The 25,895-nt window shown below is 41.2% G+C and overlaps 1 protein-coding gene across 1 annotated transcript in view; it reads right to left on the reverse strand.

Moving 5' to 3' along the window:
* Positions 1 to 25,895, reverse strand: part of LOC136581652 (ovochymase-2-like) — a 51,115-nt gene that overhangs the window by 12,313 nt on the left and 12,907 nt on the right. The window contains exons 4-20 of the mRNA XM_066582275.1: positions 24,906 to 25,078; positions 24,603 to 24,698; positions 24,373 to 24,524; positions 23,862 to 24,057; positions 23,297 to 23,323; positions 23,129 to 23,216; positions 20,852 to 20,985; positions 18,393 to 18,533; positions 16,639 to 16,769; positions 16,226 to 16,319; positions 12,419 to 12,550; positions 10,638 to 10,712; positions 8,622 to 8,808; positions 8,415 to 8,484; positions 5,718 to 5,901; positions 4,737 to 4,873; positions 300 to 459 (exon numbers count right to left, since the gene is read on the reverse strand). Coding sequence (XP_066438372.1) covers positions 300 to 459; positions 4,737 to 4,873; positions 5,718 to 5,901; positions 8,415 to 8,484; positions 8,622 to 8,808; positions 10,638 to 10,712; positions 12,419 to 12,550; positions 16,226 to 16,319; positions 16,639 to 16,769; positions 18,393 to 18,533; positions 20,852 to 20,985; positions 23,129 to 23,216; positions 23,297 to 23,323; positions 23,862 to 24,057; positions 24,373 to 24,524; positions 24,603 to 24,698; positions 24,906 to 25,078 — 2,177 coding nt within the window. The remainder of the gene's footprint in view (positions 1 to 299; positions 460 to 4,736; positions 4,874 to 5,717; positions 5,902 to 8,414; positions 8,485 to 8,621; positions 8,809 to 10,637; positions 10,713 to 12,418; positions 12,551 to 16,225; positions 16,320 to 16,638; positions 16,770 to 18,392; positions 18,534 to 20,851; positions 20,986 to 23,128; positions 23,217 to 23,296; positions 23,324 to 23,861; positions 24,058 to 24,372; positions 24,525 to 24,602; positions 24,699 to 24,905; positions 25,079 to 25,895) is intronic.

Below are 25,895 nucleotides of genomic sequence, written 5' to 3' on the forward strand. Positions count from 1 at the left end.
GGGAAGAGAGGTCAGGGGTAACAGACCGATTACAGCGCGGCGGCCGCCCAACCAGAGTGAGTGCAATGCTTGTAGGGTTGCTGCTGTGCGGGTGGCAGCCCTAGCTCTGCCCCTTTGAGGTCCTGCAGGCTGCCGCCTGAGGTGGCAGGCTCGGGTTGCCTTATGGCAGGGGTGACTTTAACTGCGCTTATGTAGCAGCATTGATATTATTACAGAGCCTCTTACTGGCCTGAAATGCTAGATGAGCGAGACCCCAGGACAACGACTAGGTACTTACTGACAACTAATTCTGCACTTACCTGAGTTCATCGTTTCCTTTATCCATTGAATAAACGCGAGAACATTGCTGTACACTCCAGGTTTTGAGTTTACATTGCATCCAACACCCCGGCTCACAATGCCATATACAAAGTAGCTCCCCGCATCAGACTGACGTACTAGTGGTGCTCCAGACTGTGTCTACAATACATGGACCTCTGTTATTACAGACACCTTCATATAAATGATAATACATAGGTTCTCTTGATCTGATTAGTTATTGACTTATTATAGCAGACGTTTGTGCCCCAGAGCTGATCTTACTATTGTAACTGGGAACAGAAAGTATCAATGATTGTTATACTAATCAGCATTATGACACCTGTTGGTCACCAATACTGTATACAGGTATACATAGACTTGTAAGGGGTGCTCTCCTTGGACGTGGAAGAAGAAGCCACGCCATCTTGTGACGAGCAGAATATCAAAGAGCAACTTACAGGATAGATTGTTCCTAACGGGTGGCCCGTCAAGACCAGGTGACTGAAATAATCAGTCTGTGTTGGTATCGGGCCGATTTCACAAAAATCATTGTAAATCGGGGCGGTCAATTTAGACTACCATTAAAGGTAATGGGAGTGAAAATTGGGTTCATTAATTTGGCTTCCCCCAAAAATTGGTCAAAATAGTGTACAGTGGTGTAGGGGGTCACTCATAGCACAGAAGTGTCACTGAAAACAAAAGAAGGTCCACATCGGGGCTCCTAGATCAAAAATTGCACCAAAGACGACAACAGGTCTGCAGCTAGTTTTAAAAACAAAGTTTTTAACTTTTTAAGGAGAAATTCTACCAGGTGAACTCAACACTCAACATGGGCCTCATTCTCCTTCAAGGAAAAGCAGTAGGGTTTGTGGCGGCCCACAAAGCCAGCAGTAACGCAGAGGGGTTCGGGTGGCAGAAAAAGAGCAGCGGCAGTGGCTCCGCTATTCCTCCTCTTACATACCGCACAGCGGAGAAAACAAAAAACGGACAAAAATAGAAAACTCCACAGTGTGAATCGTGTGTCTCCTTTGGCGTTTGGGTGCTACCCGTTGGGTCAGGTAGGGTAAGATGGTAAGGCTGTCAAGTTTGTGATGCCAGTTCGTATGTACAAAGAATATAGAGTATCCAGCAGCACTCACTCTATCCCAACACACACTGTGGGGAGGGGATCTCCAAAACACAAATCAATGAATAGCCAACAATGGGGTTGTGAACTGTCAACCCCTAAGGATCACTCAAATGTAAAGTATGAAATATGGCAGCATAAATGGTGCAGACGGCTTCCTAAAAAAAGAGCTTTTATTGTTCCATAGATAGATATACAGGCAACGTTTCGACCATTTCAGGTCTTTCTCAAGCCTAAAGACAATATCAGACAGCATACACAAAATAGATATACAAATAACACATAACACTTAATTAAAAATCAATCCCATAAGGGAAAGTACAGCACATACAGCTATCTGTTGAAACAGAGCACTAGCTCCAAGCTCCAGATGCCCAGCCTGACCACAGATCCACACCTAAATAGTGTTAGTTTGTCAGTGTCATAATTGTGGGACGTCCCGTTGGGGAAACCCACTTTCAGCATCTGTGTGTAATCACCACTAAATAGCGCAATGTTGTAGGTATTCCCCATCATTTGCCAGGGCTCATGCGCTGCGTGAGGACACGTGATGTCATCACATCAAAGACGCATAACGTATGGGCGTAGCATATGCCAACTATGATTACTTGAGTGCGCATGCGCCACCTGACAACAACATGTCAAATGACGCTGCTGGCGTGCTGACGTCAGGACGCAACATATACGTAATGTGATTCCAATTCGAATTTAGGCCGAGACCTACTGCAGACAAAATAGCTGAAGCCTGCAGCTTGATCGTGAAGGTACAGCTTTTATATTTGTTTGCAACAACCTACCCCCTGTCTGCCCTGCAATGTCCGTCTCTTTCTTTCCTCCTTCGAGCTGTTATCATGACTCTCCCTGTTTCTCCATGTTGGGTCAAGCACCTCATCATCTTCCACCTCCTCTTTATCGTCCTCCTGCTCCTGAGTAGACTCTATGTCACAGTGAGAATCAGTAGCTGGCATATCTGTTTCCACATCACCCTGAGTATACATTGCCTGTGGAGGGCTGACCGTGCACTGACCCACCCTCATCTTCTTTGAAGGAGGAAAAAAATGGTTGGGTTTGAGTGTATTCAATGTCTTGGTCTTCTCTCCCTCTGGTTGTTTGATCATGCAGTGCCTCGGATGTCAACCGGAAGGTTAAAACAGCTAGTCAGACTGATCCATGTGGACTGATGTGGAGATGGATTTGGCACAGGGTGAAGTAGAGGGAGGATGCTCATGGCCAACTAGTGCAGACTGACTGCTTTGTGCCTGCGACTGGGAGGAAGAGGAGTTAGTGGTACTTGAGGCATGCTGTGTCATCCATTCTACGACCTGTTCTGTGTGTTGCGGATGTAACGCATGGGCAGAACTACTTCTAAGGAATGTCAGGAGACCCACCTTGCCTCCTGCAGAAGGTGGAGCTGTTGCTTCAGTGGGAGAGACTTCAAAGTTCCAACTTGGCTTATCCTCCACCACCACCGATATGTCCCCTACCCCTTGCTTTCTTCATGTTTCTTTTTTTAATTTTATTTAGGTTTTTTTATTACTTTTTAGTGTAGATTTATGCAACTTATCAGCTAACTTGTAGTTTGCAGAAAATCACTGCTAGCTGCGTAAGTCCTGCAAATAATTTATAATGGCCAGACTGGAGACTTTGAATGAAGTCTGAGGCCCCCAACAGAACTGCAATATTGCGAACGCCAAAGTGAAGTTTGTTGGTCTGCTTTGCTTCTATATTTGTTGACAGCAGCAGAAATATACTCTCTCCTAATGTACAGACCACATTTCCAATAGGCATATATAAACGTTTCTTTCTGTGCTCCCTCCTCTCTGTTAGTATACAAGCTTTCACACCCTGCAGCAAAATATCCTCTGTAAAATATCTCTCCCTAACAACATACCATATGTTACATAAACCTGATGCAGCTTGTCTGTCCTGTGCTCAACTGTAAAATGGCTACTGGTTTTACTGTACCTATGTTATATATGGTTAGGTCATGGAATGCAGGCATCCAAAGAAACTGCTGCGCATATGCAAGATAGAAGGCACATTTGTCGACATCAGCAAGGTGCCCTGGCTGCTGATTGGCTGCATGCTGACCACTGCAGCAGGCATTATGTGAAATTCGATTTTCTCCTGATTTTTGCCAAAACGGTTTGGACTTACCCTATTTGATTTTGTAAAATTGAGGAGATTTTATCACTCAGTCAATCAAGACGAGCAACACTAATAAAAATAAAGTTCACAAGCAACCATGCACTTGCCTGGTCTTCTTTCTCCGTCTGGCCAATTTTTAGCCAGAGCCCATGGTATACTGCAAGCCCCGGAGAGGCCGGGGTCGTGGATGGTTTCTAGATGCACCACCAGGCTTCCTGACAGAACATCAGGTAGGCCCACCTTCCAGGGATAGTCATGCACATCCTGAACTGGAACCTTAGGCCCCATTTTAGACTCTTCCCTGGTTTCCATCCAAGAGTGTAAGTCTTATTTACAGTAGTTTACTTGTATAGTCTCACCTCTTCTTGGACTGAGACACAAGAGAAAATTCCTTCTTATCCTGGAGTTAGGAATGCTAAGTTCTTTTTAGATCTATACAAATATGGGATCTACCTCGGTTTCCAAGGATATAGTTTGATGACTGTAGTCTATACATGGTCACAGCTAGAGAGATTGGCAAAGCATGTGCAATGGCTTCTGGGTGACTCTAAAGATGCCACTTTACCTTCAACAGGGTATTTAGATGCAGTATAGGGCAGGAAACTATACCTTCAACCTAGGGAAGGAAAGCTTAGCTATGACTAGGGTGCATGACATTGGCCTTCAGATTATTTTGTAGTTCAGTGTTGGAAAAAAGTGCAAGATTTTTAGATCTATTAGTGGATTATATGATTTATATGATTCTGGATTAATTTAACTGTAACTCCAAACAGAAGTTATTCTTTGAACTCATTGGAATGGGAATAAATAGCACAAAAGAGCCATGAAGCTCAGGGACTGGAGCCAGGTCATTGTGTCTCGGAGATGGAGTCTACCAGTCTACCATGGCACAGTGACTGCTCTCTCTATGAACAGAAGAGTTTGGCATGAGTACTGAAAAAACTAGGTAACTCTGAGATAAAAGCAGTACATTCATATATTAATAAATACCCATTTCTATTTTTTTTCCGTATAGCCCGCTCCTATAAAAGTTAGCAGCCTGTCCTGAAGTGCTAAGGCTAATGCCTAGTCAATCTTGTACACACTTATACGAAAAACCAAAGCCATATTTGCGTTAGGTGGCAGTCTTGATTAGGTGTGAAGCCCTCACAATGGTACTTACCGAGCAAGTAGAATTATCTTCTTCTGCTATATCCCCAGCACAAAGCATCCTGTCGGTCATACGACCATAGTATCTCTTACAAACATCATCAAGGAGCACCGGGACTTCCAGCTGCTGAAGTTTTGTAGATAATTTCTCTAGAAAAAATATATAATTTGTGATAATTGTAAAAAAAAAAAAACTAATTTGAAGGTAAGGAACCGATATTAGCATTTATCAAGTACATTTAGCCAATAGATGTCCATTGTGATCCATTTTGTAATGAATCCCATTGGCGGAAACCCAATAGGCACTAAAGTATTAGCAAAACTTAAAAACAAGAAATAGAACTACTAACTAGACCTTTGGTTAGGTAGATCTTTGGAGAACCCTAGCAATCAGGTGGTCTTCAATCCTTGGCCAAACATTTAAGACTTATTAAGTCAGTATTTACTCTTGGTGACCATTTGAATAGTTGTTCTCAAAGTTGTATTAATGTTTTTTTTGTGATTGTATCTAGTGGTGGTTCTCTTCCTCATTTTCTTGGAATTGTTCCAAGCATAGTTGCTTTGAAGAAGGAGCTGGGTCTTCTTATAATATATCCAAAATAAGAAGAAGCTCAGTTTGGTAATTTATTTCGTGAAGATACCAACTGTTGATTCTTGATGACTACAGTGTCTTCAAAGGTTTTCTCCACCACCATAGCTCAAAAGCTCAATACAGTTTTTATTTCAGTTCTGTATGGTCTTTTTAACATCCATAGAGACCCATGGAAATATAGTCTTCTAACACATCCATTTTTTGGATGATTTTTTTTTCATAGACACTTTGCTTTATAAATGAGATAGAATAGACAGAAATCCAGAACAAAACTTCCAATAATCCATAACCTGCATTGGCATTAAGAGTTTCCATTGGCAGTGAACTGCAAAGAAAAGCCAAATATGCTGCTTCTAAGACATTTCGTAAGGAAAATAATATAACACATATAGTTGTACTCACTGTTAAAATCCCATCCAGTTGTCACATATAGGTCAGATGGTTCTGGTTTCATATGCCCATGCGGGAGACATATGGGATGCACGAAGGAGTTATACTGGAATGGCTCATTTAAGTAGATCAGGGCCATGTCATAGTCAAAATGGACATATTGAGGATGTATAATAAGTTTTTTCACAGACCGATTCTGAAATGGCAAAAATAACTGGTACTAACAAGTACAAAAAAGCTGGAAATTACCAAAGCTTCCATGCTCAAGACTGCTAATGACTAACCTTTCTTAAATGGGATGTCTGCTTTGGAGAATCCCTCTCTACCAGTTCCCGAACAATGACCTGACCCTAGATTGTCCTACTGATGGGAACCTTCATGATTGGTTGTAATCTGTTGGAGAACCTGGCAGTGTTCAATGAAAGAGTATACCTCTAACGTATAGCACTGTAGAGACATATGTAGTTGTGCGGAAGGTCCTCCAGGGTAGCCACATCATCATTTGTCCTGTAACACCTAGCTATGTGCTTCTATGAGACCTAGAAGGTGCTGTACTTCGGAAATACCCTATTTTACCCCTTTCTTCTCAAGGCTAAAGCTAACTGCTTGGCAACAGCTGATTGCTTATTGGCTGCTTGTCATGCTACCTCTGATTGGTGGGGGGATGGTGTGATAGTCCAGAGTGGGAAAATATCAGGGTGAGACAGGATGTTAGAGGGAGGTGTAGACAGAAAGTGCGGGTGTTAGACAGGAAGAGAAGGCAGTTAAAAGGAAAACTTAGTAAATGTGTAGAGAGAGTCAGGAGGAGGCAGTCAGAGGAGAAGGACATGCAGGAGGAGTTCTGCAGTGTGAGCAGAGATAACGTGTTCTGAAATGGGAAGCCAGGATTTTACCAGTTTCTTAATCGGCAGCAGTGTGGAGGATAAAACGTGGGATCTAATCCACTAAAAACAGTGAGTTACACAAAACATGGTGAAGTCAAAGCCAGGGAGAGTAAAGAGGCCCATCTTAAAATTCACTTCATTAACTGCCTTAAAGTTATCCAGTAAGCCCAGCAGATAACTAGGACTGTGGGGATTCTACTGAGTAACCTCTATAGTCAAAAAGAGAGAGGATTGAAGGTTAATTTGTGTTCAACTGTATTCTACTGTAAAATAACAAGTCATTTCACTACAAAGTCATTATCTCTGCCAATTACTGCAAGACTGCTGTTGGTGTTGTGTTATTCTCCAAATTTGAGCTTGAGTAAAACTGTGCACTCCAGTTTACTAAATCAAAGCTACCAGGACTCGTGTCAGTTAATTCGCCATTAACTCTTGGAGTCTCGGGTTAAGTGCTGGCATCATGTGACAAAGCACCATTTAGTAATTTAGAGACTGTAAACCCTTTTGCCACTGTGCGTCCACTGAGTAAGGCACCTTTGCCGCCATTGCCAGTAGAGCCACCCATGACATCCATTTTGCTTTTCCCCATGGTCTCTTTCAGATTGGTGCACCCCACTCGGACGTTGCACATATAATGGTATATTGTTCATCACCCATTGATTGCAATCTTAAAAACATATAAACTATAGTATATGTTGTTTGCTATGGCCCACTGTATAGGAAACCACAATCTATGATGCTTTCCTATGCAGTTAAAGAAAAAAGTATACCAGCCCGATAGAAGCCAAAAGGACACTTGGGTAAAAGAAGGCCTATGACTTTGTTAGCATATGTGTTAGGAGTCTTTTCAACACATACGTCAAGTTTAGTCTAAAAGAAAGATGTGTCACCAGATGGACAATGAAGAAATTGGCTGTTCAGGTCTGTGCATGGATATATGCAGTCCTCCGAAGTAAAGATGCTCTTTGTAGGTGCTCTCTGCTCTGGCAATATAGAGTTGTTAATGTGGGATTCTCCCATATTAAAGGGGTTGTACCAGAATTACAAGTTATTCCTTCTGCTCCTGTGGATAGGGAATAACTTGTAATTCTGGTACAACCCCTTTAACTTGCTGATCAGTAGCAGCCTAACCACTGAGACCACCACCGATCCTGAGAACGGGAGTCCCATGTCCCCCTGTTCCTGTCACTGCAGGGATGCTTCTCCCACCCACAGTGATATCACAGTGCATGGAGCTCTGGCCGCGCATCCTATCTCTGCAGTTCCATTGAATATAAAGGGAGTGGCAGTGTGTTTGTGCGATTAGTACTCCATTTATTCTCCTCCTCACTATGGGGGGGGGTGCAGTAAGCCTGCAGTGAGGAGGAAGGCGGACATGGGAACCCTGTTCTCAGGATTAGTGGTTGTCTTAGCTGTGATTGGGCATAACTTGCAATTCTGGTACACTTTTAACTCAAAATTACCTAATAGGGTATTTAAAAATGGGTTTGGTAGAACATTGAATTCCATCAAGACCTCCAGAAGAACCATACTCCAACCCATAAATCCCATTTATATGCAGGGACTTTATCATGAGATTGAAGCCATTTTACATAGTAAGAACATTTATTTTGCTGTTACTATTAAATACTAAGTTCCATAATCCAAATGACCATATATTGTAATGTATGCACACATAACGTTATACTTCCAGTTGTATAAAGTCTCCAATTGAACCATGCAATCTATGAAGGTAATCTACATTAGACTCCATTGGACAATAACTCTACCAAATATGATTGTTCATTTTTTTAGAAGATAGTGGAAGCTGAGTAAGTATACAAACCTGAGCATTTATCGGCGACTCTCGATCATGCAGTCCTGCAACTACCAGCCATAAGTTGTGGAACGCTGCTCTGAAACAACATGTATAAGTTTTAGGGTCAAAAATATCTATAGTGCTGTAGTAAAGATTATCCAAATGATATATGATTTGTTTTAAAGCCTTTTCCCAAAACCATAGCTATCAGGAAGAAGACTTGAACATACAGACCTTTCTGTGACACAGTTGGCCGATGTAAGGACACAGTTAGTTGAAACAATCGCTCCATTACACACATGCTTATTATCATATTTGATGCTGACATGCCAAGGCCATGAATATGGAACTGCCTCTTCCGCTTTAGCTATGTTACGATAGTTGAACCTGGGTGGGACTTGAGAGACTCCACAAACCTCATCTAAGGGAAAACGGTAGAGACTGTAAATGATTTATTGACATGAGGCACATGGGACATGACCACCAAGACACCGGATGAGACCTTCATAAAAATATCTTCCCCACCTTTGAATGACCAACTTTTTATGGGCACAAGGAAAGAACAAATCACCACCACCAGCTACCCTAGAGAGTAGGAGTTCCCTAACTTTTCTCCAGATATCGGCTTGTTCAGATGATTCAATGCTTTGATGCCAAATACCACTTTTCCATATACACTGATGAAATATCCTTGATAAGGCAATCTTGATCACTAATGTGTAGACACAAATCAGATTCTACTTTGAAGGCTTGGATTGGTGGCCCTCTTCTTGGAAGCAATGTCAATGGGTCATTCATCAAGCTACAGTGAATGACAACTTAGTTAGATACACCTGTGACTTCAAATTAGGCCTAATCATTGGCGTTAGACGAGCTAGGCCCAGTATTTTAAAAACTGCCAACCTTGTGTGGTTTTCTTATATAACGGTGTGGACAGTATACAGAGAATACTCTGAATGAGGAAAAACATTCAGCAAAAAGGCATCCTGTGGATATAAACAACTCATCAAGGAAATCGGTCAGAGGAGGATGTCAAGAATAGCTCTGACAAACAGGCAGTGCACAGTCAAGCTAATTGCAGTTGAATGCAACATTGCTGCTCTAATTAACATTTCTGTATACACAACTCGTCAATCCTTAGCACAGATGAGCTATAACAGCAGGCGACTAGTTCCAGTGTCATTGCTGGGCAAAAGAGTGCAAAAATTGGATCAGTGGAAAAACATTGTCTGGTCAGATGAATCCAGATTTCTGTTGTGCCATGCTGATGGGAGGATCAGAATTTGGCACCAAGCAGCATGAATCGATGAACCTTTACAATCAACTGTTTAGAGCATGCCAGTACCTACATCTATTTAGCAGCAAATTTTAGAAGCTTTCCTATCCCCATAGGCCATGACGAATTGCTGAGGTTTTGAAGGCCAAGGGAGGTCCAATGCGCTACTAGTTGGGTGTCTCTAATAAAGTTGACATTCAGTGTATGCCGATTACTCCAGAAGAGTGAGAAGACCTATATTATGTGTCTTCCACCATATTGCTATACTGTATATCGCATTTTGGATATATAGCACCGATCAGATATGCTCTTCTGCTCCTCCTCATCTACAGCTCTAGTAATTCCAGTGAGGCTTGGTGCAAACTGGTGAAGGATGTCCATTGGTGGGAGTAGTGCCCTACAGTGGGAATTAGGTAATGCAGCAACTGGATTTTTAACAGGTCCCAGCCCATGGACCCCATTTCTAGCTTACACCAATTTGATGCAACAGGTTTGGGAACCATGTAAAGTATGGAGAACATAGTTGTTGTGAAGGGCTGTTGAAGCATGTACCAGGTACTGGATGCCAAAGGCAGAGTTACAGCTAGCCTCTTTGTTCTGACCCAAGTATTTAGATCAGTGCTACTCAAACTCTGAGATGGTCTTCACTGGTGAGGCAGCACCCAGCTATTGGCTACACCAATTTAAAGTTTTTGCAACATTACTGACCCTCTTCTGTGCTTATTTCTTACAGCTTGTGCTACTGGGTCCAGGATTCATATTTTAAGACAAATTAAGATGTTGTCATGATTTACGACCAATGGTGAGGCCCCATTATCGAAACAGCCAGAAGCCATGATTTACATAATGGGCTATGGTAGCAAATTTCTTTGCCTCACGTTGAAAAAAACTGAGCTATGCCTGTACTGAGAGGAAATATGTCAATTAGGCGTCACGTGCAAGAGTGATATTCGACATTACAAAAAATTACTTGCCAAAGTATTCTATTTCCTTTTGACCTTTCCGTGGCTGATTTTTTCCTCTCCACCGTCTCAATGGCCTAATATTACCTGTGATTTAAGAGAGAGAGTCATAGCTAATTATGTTTTTGCCTAGTTAAATAAAAATAAGACATCCTTTAACCCTTTCGAATCCACTGTCTGACGTCTGAAGACATTCTGATTAAAGGCTGTACAGCTCCAATGTCAGAAGATGTCCGGCAGGGTATTCTTACTGTACATTACTGGACGCTCTGTTGTTGGGTGCCTCTCCAGCATGTCCTACACCGCAGTACTGGCTCTAGCCAGCAGATGGCGCCATTGTATAATGGCAGAAAGAGAAAGCCCCCTAGGAAACCCTGAATCCAAAATTAGATAGCAAAGGGTTAACCCCTTCCTGCAACAGGACATAAGCTTACAACGTGAGTGGGAATGGATGTAGGTTTATGTCCAATTGATGGCACAGGCTGAGAAGCTGACTGACAGTCAGCCTCCCACTGCAACAGCGGGGATCAGTGAGAACATCAACTCTGCTGCTAATCGTGGTATGTAAAGGGCCCTCTGCTATGTAATCTCGGACGGCCAATGCCTTACCATGGCAACCGGAAGCCAATTAATGGTATCTGCATCTGCCATGGCCAGTGATCCTTAATAACAGTAATAACACATTGCAGTACAGAAGTGCTGCAATGTATTATCATAGCCATCATAGGTCCACAGGTTCAAAAGACTGTAAAAACAATATGCATAGTATCGTTGCATCTGTAATGACCTATGCAATAAATTGAACACACTTTATATGCTGCACGGCAAACACTTTAAAGAATAATGGAGCCAAAATGCATGTTTTATTCATTTTGCCTCTCCCCCAAAAAAACACAATAAAAGTGATCAAAAGGCCATATGTAACCCAAACTGATACCAATAAAAGCTACAGCCTGTAACACAAATGGAAAATGTAAAAATGTTATGAGACTTTAAACACAGCGATGCAAAAAAATTATTTCCAAAAAAAGGGGGTTTTATTGAGAAAAAGTAGAAAAACCTAAAAAAATATATATATACATGATCCATTTTTTTTTGCAGGTTGGTATGATTATGACAACGTCATATGTATATATAATTCTGGTGTTATCATAATCATACCAACCCGCAAAAAAGTGTATCATGTATGCTGCATGATCAATGCTGTAAAAAAAACTAAAACAATGGCAGAATTTATATGTTTTCTCTCCCTGCCCTCCAAAAAAATTAATAAATGGTTATACAATACATTATATGTACCGGAAAATTAGTTCCAATAAAAACTACAGCTCACCACACAGAAAAACAAGCCCTCATACGGCCATGTCAACAGAAAAATAAAGGTATGACTTTTTAAAAGTAGAGATGAAGATCCTCCAAAAATTGTCTTGTACTTAGGTTCAAAATAGGCCATGTCCTTAAGGGGTTAAGTTACGCAAAAAAAGAGGTAATGCTTATAACGACCAGCAGAGCCATTGACTGACTATAGGACCCCTTCATACGTACAATTCTAGTGTATTGCAAAAACTTCAATTTTCTTTACAAGTTTTTTTTTCTACTATCGGTATACCGTACAACTGTAGAATCAATTCACAATATCTAATCTTTGATGTAATGTGAATGTAGAGTCGATATAAATCTAGTTGTCCATTGAATGCTAATGTTTGGCACAAAATAGGGAGATCAGTTTGTGCCGTTTTACTCATCTACAGGACCTGCGAATATATATAGGCAAAAGATTTAGGGATTCTTACGAGATGAAGACAGAAATGAGATGACGCATCGAAATCCATTGTAATTGGCACTGTAATCAGAGGTAAATGTCATCCGCATGACATTGGAGACACTTAGAATTGGGTCAGGAAGTCCAAATCCACAATACTTTCCTAAAAGAGAAAAAAAAAGAATGGCAAATAGTGGTAGAATTTAATAACCTGTATATTTGCTCGAGGGCAATTCTAGCAATGCATGAGATTTTACGTTGATGGATAGTATATGACTGATGGAGAGAGCTCTCCCTGGAAACTTTGATCGAATAGAAGAATGGGTTTGATAATGCAGCTCATCCCATTAACCCCATTGGTTTTGCTGTTCTGTGGGGGCCCAGGGATGCCCGCCAATCATGCACTGTTGATTTTTCTTAAAGATGTATCAGGTAGCAGAGGAAGGTGTTCATAGAGCACTGAAACAAGAGAGCCGATGCCAGGCAATAGAAAGTGAAATCCTTTAATGGCGCTATGTGTTGGTGCCAGATTGGCATCTTTCTCTGGCTGTTTACAACTCCAGCACTGAAATGCGTTGCCATTAAAAGGATTTTTCTTGCTCTCCAGTGGCAGCATTGTGGTCGGATTTCTTGGCCCTGTATAACAGCATTTGTGGCACTCCCATTGTTCTTACCTGCAAGATGGCTTTGCTGTCAATGCTATCGGGGTCCAACGCAAAGGTAAAGAGGGATATGTTATGACTCATTGTCCAGGCAGATTATCCCAAGATTGTGGAGAACCAACATTTCCCCAACCAGAGTTCAATGGGTGGAGGCAATCATCTCTTCATAACGCATCAGGGTGTTGAGAACTGAGAAGGTCCTAGATCATTTTATATGGTGTGGCAGCCATGGCTTGAATTTAGATCATCTGCCAGAATGGAACAATGGTTGTCTTCAGGTTCGGGCATGGCATGGCAAAAGCTATCTTTGGGCTTGCCCTGGGATTCCTTGGCCTCACATGAGAGAATGTCATAGATAGCCTGGCCTCCCACATTTCTACTCGGCAGGGTTTTCCAACTCCTTTAAGGCCCTGATGTCCCTTCCCACCTTTTCCTCCCCTAGATTTCCCTTTCCTACCCGGAGTTCATCTGTTCTATTTTATGAGTTTTATTATATTGATTGATTTATCAGAAAAATCTTTGACAGGCTGTACTTTTTGGATGTTTTTCAAGGTCCACTGGCAGAAGAGATATGCTGTTAAATTCCATTTTACAGAGCTTAGCTTGTCAGAGTTATACAGCTATATGTTATAGTAAATTATGTTTGTTACCTATGTCATCATAAAATCTTTTTGAACAAAAGCATTTTCCTTTCTATTGCCTAGTCTTGGCTCTTCTGTCTCAGCGCTCAATGATGCCACTTCTTCTGCTACATGACACTGGCTGTAGGGAGGTCCTTGATCTTTCATCCAGGGAGGCATCCATTTGATAGGCTCTTTACCGTGTTGTACAAGTGCACAACCACCCAATGTACATTTATTCTTTGCTTTTCTTTGCTACTCTGCAGTGTTGAGACCCTCTGCACTATGGAGCTCTATTTTATATTTTCTATCTCTCTTTCCGTTATCCATACGGCTATGTACATCCTAAATGCATATTCCACATGCAGTTTGGACGTATGCAGATATCCACCGCATAAGTCGTGTATGGAGCCAGCTCTGGAGCTGAACCTGCTCCATACACGGCAGTTATCAGCTGTCTTGATGCGGCCCACAACAGCCGTGATCGGAGATAACACCAATTGCAACTGTTAGTCTTGACAGCATTATTTAAATGTTCCAAATAGCCCAGCCATAATAAGATTGCATGGGTGCTGTCAGGGTGTCATGGCAGCCTGTGACCTTCTGAGAGCCCCCAGAGCCATGACTGTTTGCCTATTAAGACATGCCTGTGGCATGTCTTTAATTAAAGGCCTCTTAAAATACAGTATAATGCAATACTATAGTATTGCATTACACTGTATAAACAATCAGATGATTGCAACTTCAATTTCCATATGGGAGCTAAAAAAGATAAAATATAGACTTAAAATAAACTTGCCTTTTTTCACATAAAAAAGAAGTAAAAATTAGTATACCTGCATCAATAAGGTCCAATTTATTAAAACATCACATTATTAATCCTTCATGGGGAACACTGTCAAAAAAAAAATTGCAGCGCCAGAATTGAGCTTTATTGGTCACCCTGTCTTCAAGCAAAAATGAATAAAAAGAGATCAAAAAGTTACATCTACCCCAAAATGGTACGAATAAAAACTACAGGTCGTCCCAGAAAAAACAAGCTCTAACACAACACCAGCAACGGAAAAATAAAAACGTTATGGGAGATCAAAAGATAGCAATAAAAAGCAATTTTTTCAATAAAAAGTTTTTTGTTTTTTTTTAAAGTAGTACTACATTTAAAAACTATATAAACTTGTTATCGCTGTAATCATACTAACTCACAAAAAAGTTATGATCTTGTGAAAATGGAAAAAACTGCAGAATGTGAGTTACGCAATAAGCCAAAATACAAGGGGCTGCTGATAAGTTTTTGACTTTACCCAGAAAGAAATGATATAGGATGAAACTTTACATTTATTCCACATACTCTCCACTGATGCCAACACACTTCTTACATCGGTATTCCAAGTTCTGTAAGCCTTCCAAAAAGAAGGATTTTGGTTGTGCCTCAAACCAGTCATCCATAGCAGCCATGGCATCAGAAATGCTGTGAAATTTGGTCCCCTTGAGGTGTTTCTTCAGGTTTGGAAACAGATGATAGTCAGAGGGAGCTAGATCTGGTGAATAAGGTGGGTGGTCAACCAGCTGGAAGCCTAGCGCCACCAGTTTTGCCGTGGTCGCTTGTGCAGTGTGAGCGGAGGCGTTGTCTTGCAGGAACAAGATTGCTTTGGACAGCTTGCCGCGCCTTTTGGCCTTCAGAGCTGCCTTCAATTGGTCCAAAAGTTCAATGTGATACCTTGCATTGATGGTGGAACCATTGTGAAGGTCGTCCACTAGCAGCATGCCCTCCTTATCCCAGAACACAGACGCCATCACCTTAGTGGCTGAACGTCTTTGGGCAAGGAGAACCACTGTGCCTCCACTCTTTTGACTGCTCCTTGGTTTCAGGGTCATACAAATAAATCCAGGTCTCATCCATAGTGACCAGTCGATCCAGGAAGTTCTTATTAGTCTGGAAACGCTGACAAATGGACCGGGCAGTTTTCACTCGCATGCTTTTCTAATCTTTTGTCAAACATTTGGGGACCCACTTTGCAGATAGCTTCTTCATGGATAATGACACAAACACGTTCACCAGAAATCCCCATGATGTCGGCTATTCCTGCAGCTGAAATTGGCCGATTCTCCAGTATGAGGTTTTGCACAGCACCGACGATCTCCGGAACTACAACCTCTCTCGGTTGTCCAGGACGTTCCTCATCATTGGTGCTGAAGTGGCCCGCTTTAAATTTGGCAACCCAGTTCTTAACTGAAGAATATGAAGGGCATTGATCCCCCAATGTCTGCGACATATCACCATGAGTATCCTTCGTGGACCTTCCTTGCAGAAACAAGAATTGTATCACTCCTCTGCTCTCATTTGCTGTGAATATCGCCTTAGACTCCGCCATTTTGTTTTCCCGCGGGCCTAGATCACGGTTGCCATAAGCTACAAACACAACATTTTGAAAACATATATTAGACACATAAGGCTTTCATGTGATGTAACATTCGTTACCATAGAAACAAAAAAAGAACACAAAGCCAAAGACTTATCAGCAGCCCCTCGTAACTATAACAAGCACAATGGCGAACCTGCAACCATGCTCCCTTGCAGATCGTGATAAACAGTCAAGCGATCAAAAATGCAGTCTCTACTGGGTTCAAGCTCGAATGCTTGAAAGGTGATCTGTGAAGAAAGAAAAAAACAAAAAAATAACATTTTGAGCAATGACTTACAGTAAGTAAATCCCACTTAATGATGCAGATGAACAGCAACATTTATATCATTTTCCTACCACGAGGAGGGCAAATATATACCTATCTTTTTTTTTGTGCCATTACTACTTTTAAAGCATTCCATATCCTTTACTTCAAAGAACCTCTACATACTGTATATTGATGATATAAACTATGTATGAACATTCACGACTTATCATATCAGTCAATGCATGCCACAAGTTCATAATTACAAATCAATGACAAATTTCAAAGATGTCAAAGATTACCTTGATGAGGTGATCCATTGGACTGTGGATGACCCATTGACAGTCAGCATTGCTGTTGTATTGCTGTGGGTGGTTCATAGTTTGAATTTCTCCTTCCGCAATGATCACGGCGACCGATCCACAATCAGAACCTAAAATTGTGGTAATCATACAACAATATAAATGTGGCAATATCACAAAGATCATATCCCATAATTAATTCAACATTAGACCATGCACCCTTTCTAAAGTCAAAGGTCCCTTTCATCAATCAGCTGTTCCCAATGGGTCCAAATGCTGATACTATATCAATGAAGGAAAATGGTTCTTAATCATTACAAGAAATCAGAAAAGTCGTTTTCAACCGTTACAAAAATTTAAAGGGGTTTTCCAACAATTTAAAACAGGTTCACAACCACTCTGTTCTTCCTGGTTGCTGCTGACCAGGACATGTGACTGCAGCAACCAATCACTGGCTATAGAAGCTCGCTGCTATGGACAGTGATTGGCTGCAATAGTCACATGTTCTGGTCAGCAGCAACCAGGAAGGACAGAATGATTGTAAAGCAATGGGAAAAGTCCTTTAAAACTATGAAATTAAAGAGAACCTGTCAGCATTTCCAGCCACCTACAGCTACAGATTGTTGAGGAAGAGCTGGTTCCAAATCTCATCCGGTTACAGTTTCAACAGACATGCCTTGAGAAATTGCCTTTAAAAATTTCCCATGCCTCAGCCGACCAGTGCGGTGGGCATGTCATACCAGACCATTTTTCCTGCCCGGAGTTCCTCCCTGACTGTGCAACTTGAATGACATCTCCTATATCCACAGAATAATCAAAATCTCGCACATGCACCAGGAGATCATGGACCGATCATGAGCAAATCAGTAGGCCAATTTGTGGGCAGATTTGGCTCAGTTGGCTGTGTCGGCAAGGATCCTGCTTCCGGGAGGATAGATCTGCGGTCAGCAGTGTTGCTTACGTAGGAGAGTCATCCACAACAAACAGTCAAGAGGGGTCATGGAAGGAACTTTCGGCAACAGAGGCAGCCCGGTCCACCCACCAGCTTGGTCAGCTGAGATTTTCATGCGTTGCTGCAAATTTTTTAAAGCGATTTCTTGAGGTATGATCTCTGTAATAACTGTAACTGGATGAGATTTGGAACCAACTCTAATCTGTAGCTGTAGGTGGGTTGACATACTTGGAAGTGTTGATAGATAACCTTTAAACTTATATGAAAGGCAATATCCAAAATCAGACATCACTGACAATGGCATCACTGGCTGTGATTGGTTTATCGAGCGCCAGCTGTGATTGGCCGGCGCTCGATCCAATCACAGCGCTGACGGCAGGAACTGTAAAAGCAAGCCGGGGAAAAGAATGCAGCAGCTGGCTGCACCGCCGGGGAGATCATCGCGCCAGGGACACAGACGCTGGCTGATAGGTGAGTATTGCTTTTTTTTTTTTTTTACCTACTATATACTCGAGTATAGCTCGGCTTATACTTGAGTCAATAAGTTTTACCAATTCTTTGTGGTAAAACTTATTTAGTCGGCTTATACTCGGGTCAGCTAATACTCGAGTATATACGGTATGTTGAAAAATTTCAATAAAAAATTAATGTTCAAAAAAGAAAAAATAATAGCATTTTCATAGAATTTCCCCTTTTAGCTAGATTGTGCCAACCCCCTTTAATGATTGCTTCATATGAAAGTCGAAACATTACATTATACTCAATTACTACAATAGAAAGTTTACAACAGCAACGAAATCACCTGGATAAAGATTTGGTTCTACTGCCAGATAAGAGAGTGAAAATCCAGTCTTGGATTCCTGAAAATCAGAGATGAATTTCAGAGTGATACTTGTATGAGTGATCAGTAATGGCCGAGGCCTGACATCCCCACAGAATTTCCCTACAATGAAGATGAAATGTCAGTCACTCCACATTTGCTTTGCTAAAAAGCCAGGTTGTGCATTGTCAGATATGGTGTAAAAGGTTTGCACATTTACAATAAGAGTCTGTCAAAACTATTTACATCCTTCAAAGGGTTTTCCCACAAGAATAGCTTATCATCTATCTACCATTGGACCCCAACGATCAGACACTTATCCCCTAAAACTGGTGTATAACACTGTCTAAGAGTCATAAAAGCCCTGTAAAATGCTCTTAGGTCACCTAGGAGGGCATCTAAGTACTTTTGAGCTGTTTTTGGAGTAAAGTTAAGAAGAAGGAAGAAGAAGGAGGAGGAAGAAGAAGAAGGAGGAAGAAGAAGGAAGAAGGAAGAAAAAGAAGAAGGAAGAAGAAGAAGAAAGAAGGAAAGGGATAAGGAAAAGGAGAAGAAGGAGGAGGAAAAAGGAGAAGAATTAGGAAAAACATTATGGAAAAGAAGAAGGAAAAAGAAGAAAAAAAGATAAGGGAAAATGCAGAAGTATGAAAGAGAAGGAAGAGGAAAAATATTTTTCCTTTTTCTTCATGCTCCTTTTCATTCTTTTTCTTTGCCCTTCTTCCATTTTTTTCCTTCAGTTTTTTTTATTATTCTGTTTGCTTCTTCTCCTTCTTTTTGCTTAAAAGAAGGGGGAAAAAAGAACAAAAGAAGGAGAAAGAGCAAGAAGATAGGAGAAGAAAGAATTTTAGTGGATGAACCATCCATTTAGGTTTGTGACTAACCAAACGTTTCAGCAAATTTATCCCTAAAAAGGGTTCTACTCTTTGGGTTCACTCCAGACTACTTATTACTGTCAATGAAGTTCATCAATGTCTGTTGAAATCAATGAAAAACGGATCTGTCACTATGATCTTGGACGCATTCTAAATGTATAAATAGAGTCTAAAGGTGGCCATACACGTTAGATGAATGTCAGATAAACCAGCTGCTTTTGGTTGATCTGCTCTCCTCATTCTTCTACGTCAGATTTCAGCGAAATAAGGTTCAGGTATGTTGGATTCAAACATGCTTGATCCTTTGTTCTTGCTAGAGATCTGGTACATGCTCCTTCCCCTTTCCTCACTGAAATAAACACGTACACCTAGCCAAACATGTATATTAATGATGGAGTTAGGAAGAATAGCTGTTAATTAAATGAGCATTTGGTTTACAGCTATCTAAACTGTATGAGCTCCCTAACACCTTGGGGGCATGGCCATTTTTTTTCTCATTTTTGTACTTGCCTCCCCACTTTTAAATATTACTAAAGTGAGCTCATAAGTGTGGTCATAAGGAGGCACTTACTATGTGTGGCCTACAGGGGGACAATAAAGAGGAGATACTATTACTGTGTGGGGCACCACAACTTGCATTATTACTATCTGGGCCATTATGGGGAAAGATTATGTAGAGGTGTGGAAAATGTAGAGAGGGTACTGGAAAAGCCAGAAGCCAAGATGTCTGTGTGTCAAATTCTGCAGGGACAAGTTCTGTTTGGGAGATGTCATCATGGCAGTCTGGGCCAGATGGAAAACATAAGAAAAGTGAAAGACTCCAGTCAGAGGAGACGTCACCTGTAATCACTGGATATAACAGTGCTGTAATCACTATATGGTTACTGTATAGGGGTAATATTTCTTTGTGAAACATTTTTTTAATAGCACTATGATGATATTATGTGGTCATGGTATGAGGGTATTATCTGGCACCATATAGTGTTGCTGGTAATATTGATCTTTGCAGTTTCTAATTTTTCAATGAGGTCCAACTTTTTCTATTTCTGCCCTGCTTTCAGTATAGCTGGTTGGTAGGCCCTCAGCTCTGGTACGCCCAAGGTGGTCCAGTGCAAGCCTAGGAACAGTGTTTACTGCTATGAGAACCTTGGCAAAAATACAGGAACCACTGGAGCATTCTTCTTTGTAAGGCTTTATGGCATAAGGACAGTTGTCCTATAAAGGGAGCATATGCCCTATTCTCACATGGATGGTGAGAACATACCTTGAACTCCAATTCTCCAGTCATTCCAGTGTTGCTAAATAAGAGACATGGATATGGGCCTGTGGGTAAAGTAGGCCTAGGCCACTGTTACACTAGGATGGGGTGCAATGTTATGAACAAATGACTGAAGAGAAGGACAGTAATTTTATTTTGGCTCTGCGGTGCCTTGTCATCGTTGAATGCCCATAATATGACATATGATCCATCTGTATGCAAACCGTATTACAATCTGTATGTATGCAATACATAAATACTTGTCAATACAAGATATTAGCTCTCCATCTGAATATGTACAATATCAGACTCACCAATGAAATGTCCTAACGTAGTACAGATCACCAGATAATCTAGGTCACAAAAATAATCCCACTCGACATCAAAGTGATTGAACCTCAGAAGGATGTGCTTATCTTTAGGGACAAGAATTGTCCATATACACTTTCTACGGGAAGAAAAAATGAAAAAAATTTAGAGCAAAATTAATTATTACACAGCCAATACCCATTCTTAGGATTGTTGGAGGTCCAAGCAATTGCACCTCTTCTGGCATGTGTGATTGATAATCTGCTTTGGCAAAATGGGGCAAGAGAAGAGGCTGGCACATCACAATGGGCCCAAACTGGTTATAAAACAGCGCTACTGTTGATCATACAGATCTTCTGCCAAGCACTCTGAAGTGTACTATAGCTGGAATTCATTGGGAATTCATTTGACCTCTGTTATTGGCACGTGGATGGGGACATTTGTTAACTTATGGGAAAATGGAACTGGACTGACTCTGTTATGAAGGGATCATTGATTGCAATCTAATGTGGTAACTATGACTAGCCTTCGTGGAGTAACCAAGGACTTCAGATGGCAGAACATTTTCCATTTTGGCCTGCACCTTTTTTAGCCAATAGTTCCTCCATTCTCTGTATGTTTGAGAATTCAATAAGCCATTATAATCATGTAGAAATTGTTAATGACTTCCAGTGTCTTGAGAATTATCAAACTAACAGTCTGCAGCCGCAGGAAGAACCTTAATTTATCTTTGCTTTGGGAGGATATGGTACCCAATAACATGAAGAGAAGACACATAGCTGGAGTCCAGAAGGTCTGATCTCTAGTAACCTGGGCATATAACCGATTCGGCATTTCCCAAAACTGAATAATAAGATTACTGCTCCATCATACACGGGAGTAGCTAAAGGCTCACGGGCCCGGGCGCAAAAGTTTATCTTGAGGCCCCCCAACTTCTCTTAACACCTTAACGCAGAGGTGTAACTTGAAGCTCCTGGGCCCCAATGCAAAACCTGTAACAGGGCCCCCAACTATAATGCTTTATTCATAGTACTAGGCTCCCTATAGGGAGAAGAGAGGCCTTATGGGCCCCCTAAGGCTCCTGGGCCCGGGTGCTACCGCATCCCCTGCACCCTCTATAGTTAGGCCACTGATCATATATATACAGTACTGTGCAAGAGTTTTATGCAGGTGTGAAAAAATGCTGCAAAAGTAAGAATGCTTTCAAAAATAGAAGTATTAATAGTTTATTTTTGTCAATTAACAAAATACAAAGTGAATGAACAAAAGTGAAATCTAAATCAAATCAATATTTAGAGTGATCGCCCTTTGCCTTCAAAACAGCATTAGTTCTATTTGCCCTAAGTCAGGGATTTTTTTGGATTATAGTCAGAAGCAGCTATGTAGGAGGCTTATAAATGGGTGAGGAACAGCCAGACTTTGCTACAAAGGTAATGCTGTGGAAGACAGTTTCATGTTACAGGTCATGCACCATGGCAGGAATGAGCACAGCAACAAGACACAAAACAAGATCTCTCCCAGGCAAAGATTTCAAAGCAGACTGGGGTTTCAAAATGTGCTGTTTAATCTATTTTGAAGAAGCACAAAGAAACGGGCAACACTAAGAACCGTAGATGCAGTGGTCGGCCAAGGAAACGGTGCAGCAGAAGAAAGACACGTCATGTTTACTGTCCTTCAAAATCAGAAGATGTCCTGCAGTGCCATCAACTCAGAACTGGTAGAAACCAGTGGGACCCAGGTACACCCTTTTACTGTTTGGGAAATTCCTGCCAGATGTGGTCTTCATAGAAGAATTGTGGCCAAATGCATAGAAACAAGGCCAAGTGACTCAACTATTGAGCGGCTTCTGTTTATACGTGCCAACAGTCAATTGGCTTTTAGTTTTGTTAAAAATTAAGTGACCCCAATGACCCCAACAGGTAAATGATTTCTTGCGTTGTGCCCAACCAGCAGCCGCATGTACACGGGATGATTATCATTCAGGCAATAATCGCCCGGTGTAGAGTACCCTTTTGAAGCCATCCACTTAAGTCTTATAAGCGCACTCTTATGGAGCCACCATTGAGGGCATCATGTAGACACTGTGAAGAGGAGGTGTCAGGTTTGTCTGGTTGGAGCATTCCTGGATTGAGTTACATCAAAGATTATATGAATTGCCATGTAATGTTTTAAAGTTTTGTCTACAGAAATGAACAGTTAAGACAAAAAAATTGATGGCAAGAGATTACTGACTACTTGTTCTAAACCCTCAAACATTAAATGGGTGCCTGAAAAATACTCACTCATTATTGGAATATTTCCTTTTGCCTTTTGGAAGCACTATTTCCCCCGACACTCCCCTCAGGAATCCATCATCTGTACTGCACTGCGCTGCATGATATGACAGAAATCGCTTGTAATCATAGGATGTTGATGTCATTCAGTGAAGCACACAAGCAGATTGTATTTACCTTCAAACGTGGGTGAATCAGATTTCTCTAGTGAAAAGAAAGAGATAAGAGAAGATAAAATTCAGTTGTCAGGTTTGTAATGCAGCTTGGTGAACAGGGTTCCTCATTCTAGCTGTCTACTCTACCGATCGTTGGGGGTCCTACCGGTAAGAAATCGGACCGATCTAATTCAGGTAATAAATGTTTTACGCCTTGAATACCCAACTATGGAATACTTTGTTGACTTAGCAGATTAAAGGTGCACACATGTCTATCAAAACTCTTGAGGTCTCTTCTTCAGGCTTCTTGACCATAAACATCTGAGGTCTCTTCTTCAGGCCTAATGTGCCTCTGGATAAAGACACCTGAGCTTTCTTGAAAGTTTACATCTTAAATCTACTCATGTAGGTGATAATAGAACTTGCATAATCAAAATGCATCATAATAGAATGCGTGGAGAATTGGGATAGAAGGGCCGACAACACTCTACGGTCGATACTCAACTGGGCGGGTATTCCAATACTTAAAATTTTAGAGATCCCAAAAAGAGTAAAGTAAAAGTATATGAGACTATGAGAACACTGACCTTCATTGAGGTTTGGACTGAGCCAGCTGAGAAGCCTCTGGATATCTGTGAAGACACCTGGTGACCCTCTCTTGCTTAGTGGGTACATGAAATTGTCATTCCATTTACGTGCACATCCCGATCCCCAGGAAGTTATACCAACCAAAGTCCACCTTCCATTGCCCCTCTGGCAGAGTAAAGGACCTCCAGAGTCACCCTAAGAAGAATAAGAAAAAAATACTGACAACTAGAGCCACAGGTGGGGACATCATTAAAAATGTTACTATTGACAAACACTCCAGTACTGCATGAGGTGACACATTGGATAGGCTCTGACAGCAGAGAGGCTGGCAATATACAGTAAGAGAACCCTGACGGACATCTTACAACATCGGACCTGGACAGCCTTAAATTATATTGCTATGGGACCTCCTCTTTTTTGCACACGCTATTTTTTCTGAGGACCTTCACTAAAAAGTGATTGCAAACTGAAAAATAAAAAAGCCATAAATTACAATCAATTATCATGCACCTGACATGCGTCCTTTCCCCCTTCCGGAAATCCTGCACAAACAACTGTATCAAATCCCAATTGTGAATCCACGGTGTTCAGAATTCTCAAGCACCTTTCTTTGTCAATGAGAGGTAACGCGACTTGTTGAAGGTTGGTAGGTAACTTGCCATCTGAAATTCCAATTTTACAGTAAAGTTACAATAAGGAATCTTAACTTAATCCTGCGTACTATGGCTGAGGTCTCTTACTTTCATTCAGACGCCCCCAACCAAGAGTAATGCAGAGAGATCCTGATGCAAATGCATCATCAGGGTTTGGTAGGCATGCCGGTTGGATATTCTTATCTGAAAAGCAAAATTGCAAAGACACACATTCAAAACAATGCGTGTATACAAAACATAGACCCAAATTATCCTCCCAAACCCTGTGGATGGTGTCTATACCCAAATTCCCATAGGAATTCCTTCTAAGGAGAGTTCAAGCTCTAATGCCAGCCAAGCGAGGCATCTTCTATTTCATCCCTCCACAGGACTAAGGTTATTATTAGTTACCAAATGTGATGTCTTGCGCCAGCTCCAATATTGCAATGTCATAGTTGAAGGGCTTGCTTGGGTTGAAGTTGGGGTGCTTGATAGCATATTTTAGGGAGTAACTCTGTTCACTGATTTCTTTAGTAGCGAAATCAAGGTCTCCAACAGAAACTTTCACAAGATTTTCAACATTTCTGTAAAGGCCAAAAAAAATCTTGAAGGAGATTCTGGTATTACATTTTTATAATTGTTGATACATTTGTATCAGTATGTTCCATATTATACCTTAGAAGAGACCCAAAAGAAGAATACAATAAGACAGCCTTCAGTGTGCATTAAAAGTATGAAAACTTTAATATCCAACTTTTAGGTTGATATATGTTCACTTGACTTTACATTCCCAAAGCCTGAGACTGTTCTACTAAGGGGTTCACATGAAAACAATTCCTACTTGTAGCAATGTCCAATGGAACCAAGATGATAGAACTGGACTTCACCTATAGCAGTCACCTTTCCTGTGTACTAACAGTGTCTCCCAGTACTCAGATAACCCCAGAACTTACAGGAGAACCGAGTTATGTAATAACTAGACAGTTAATTGAGTAGGTAGAAAAATACAAGAAGAGGACCCCACCAATAGATGGCAGGAACACGACAATGATGGAAGTCAGATGATGGGATAAATGGATGACGGTGATGTAGTCAGACAATGGGGCAGACAGATGATGTTGAACAAATAATGGCAAACTGACAATAACTGACCCTAAAACTACCCATATACTTTCAACAGTTGTCGGATGACCAATAGTGTTTATCTGACAACACTTTCCAATTGTTCCTCGATAAACATGAACATTCGGCTCGGCCGAGCATTCATGTGTTTAAAGAGTTAAGCTGAAATCAGACACCCATGGTGGTGGCTTATCTCTCAGGGCGCAAAAGGTCTGGGCATTAAAATTCAATGGGTGGGTTGTTTGAGCAACAGAACCCGCTATTACGCCTAGTACCTCC

Source organism: Eleutherodactylus coqui, chromosome 11 (genome assembly GCF_035609145.1).
Source record: "Eleutherodactylus coqui strain aEleCoq1 chromosome 11, aEleCoq1.hap1, whole genome shotgun sequence".
Taxonomy (NCBI): Eukaryota; Metazoa; Chordata; class Amphibia; order Anura; family Eleutherodactylidae; genus Eleutherodactylus; species Eleutherodactylus coqui.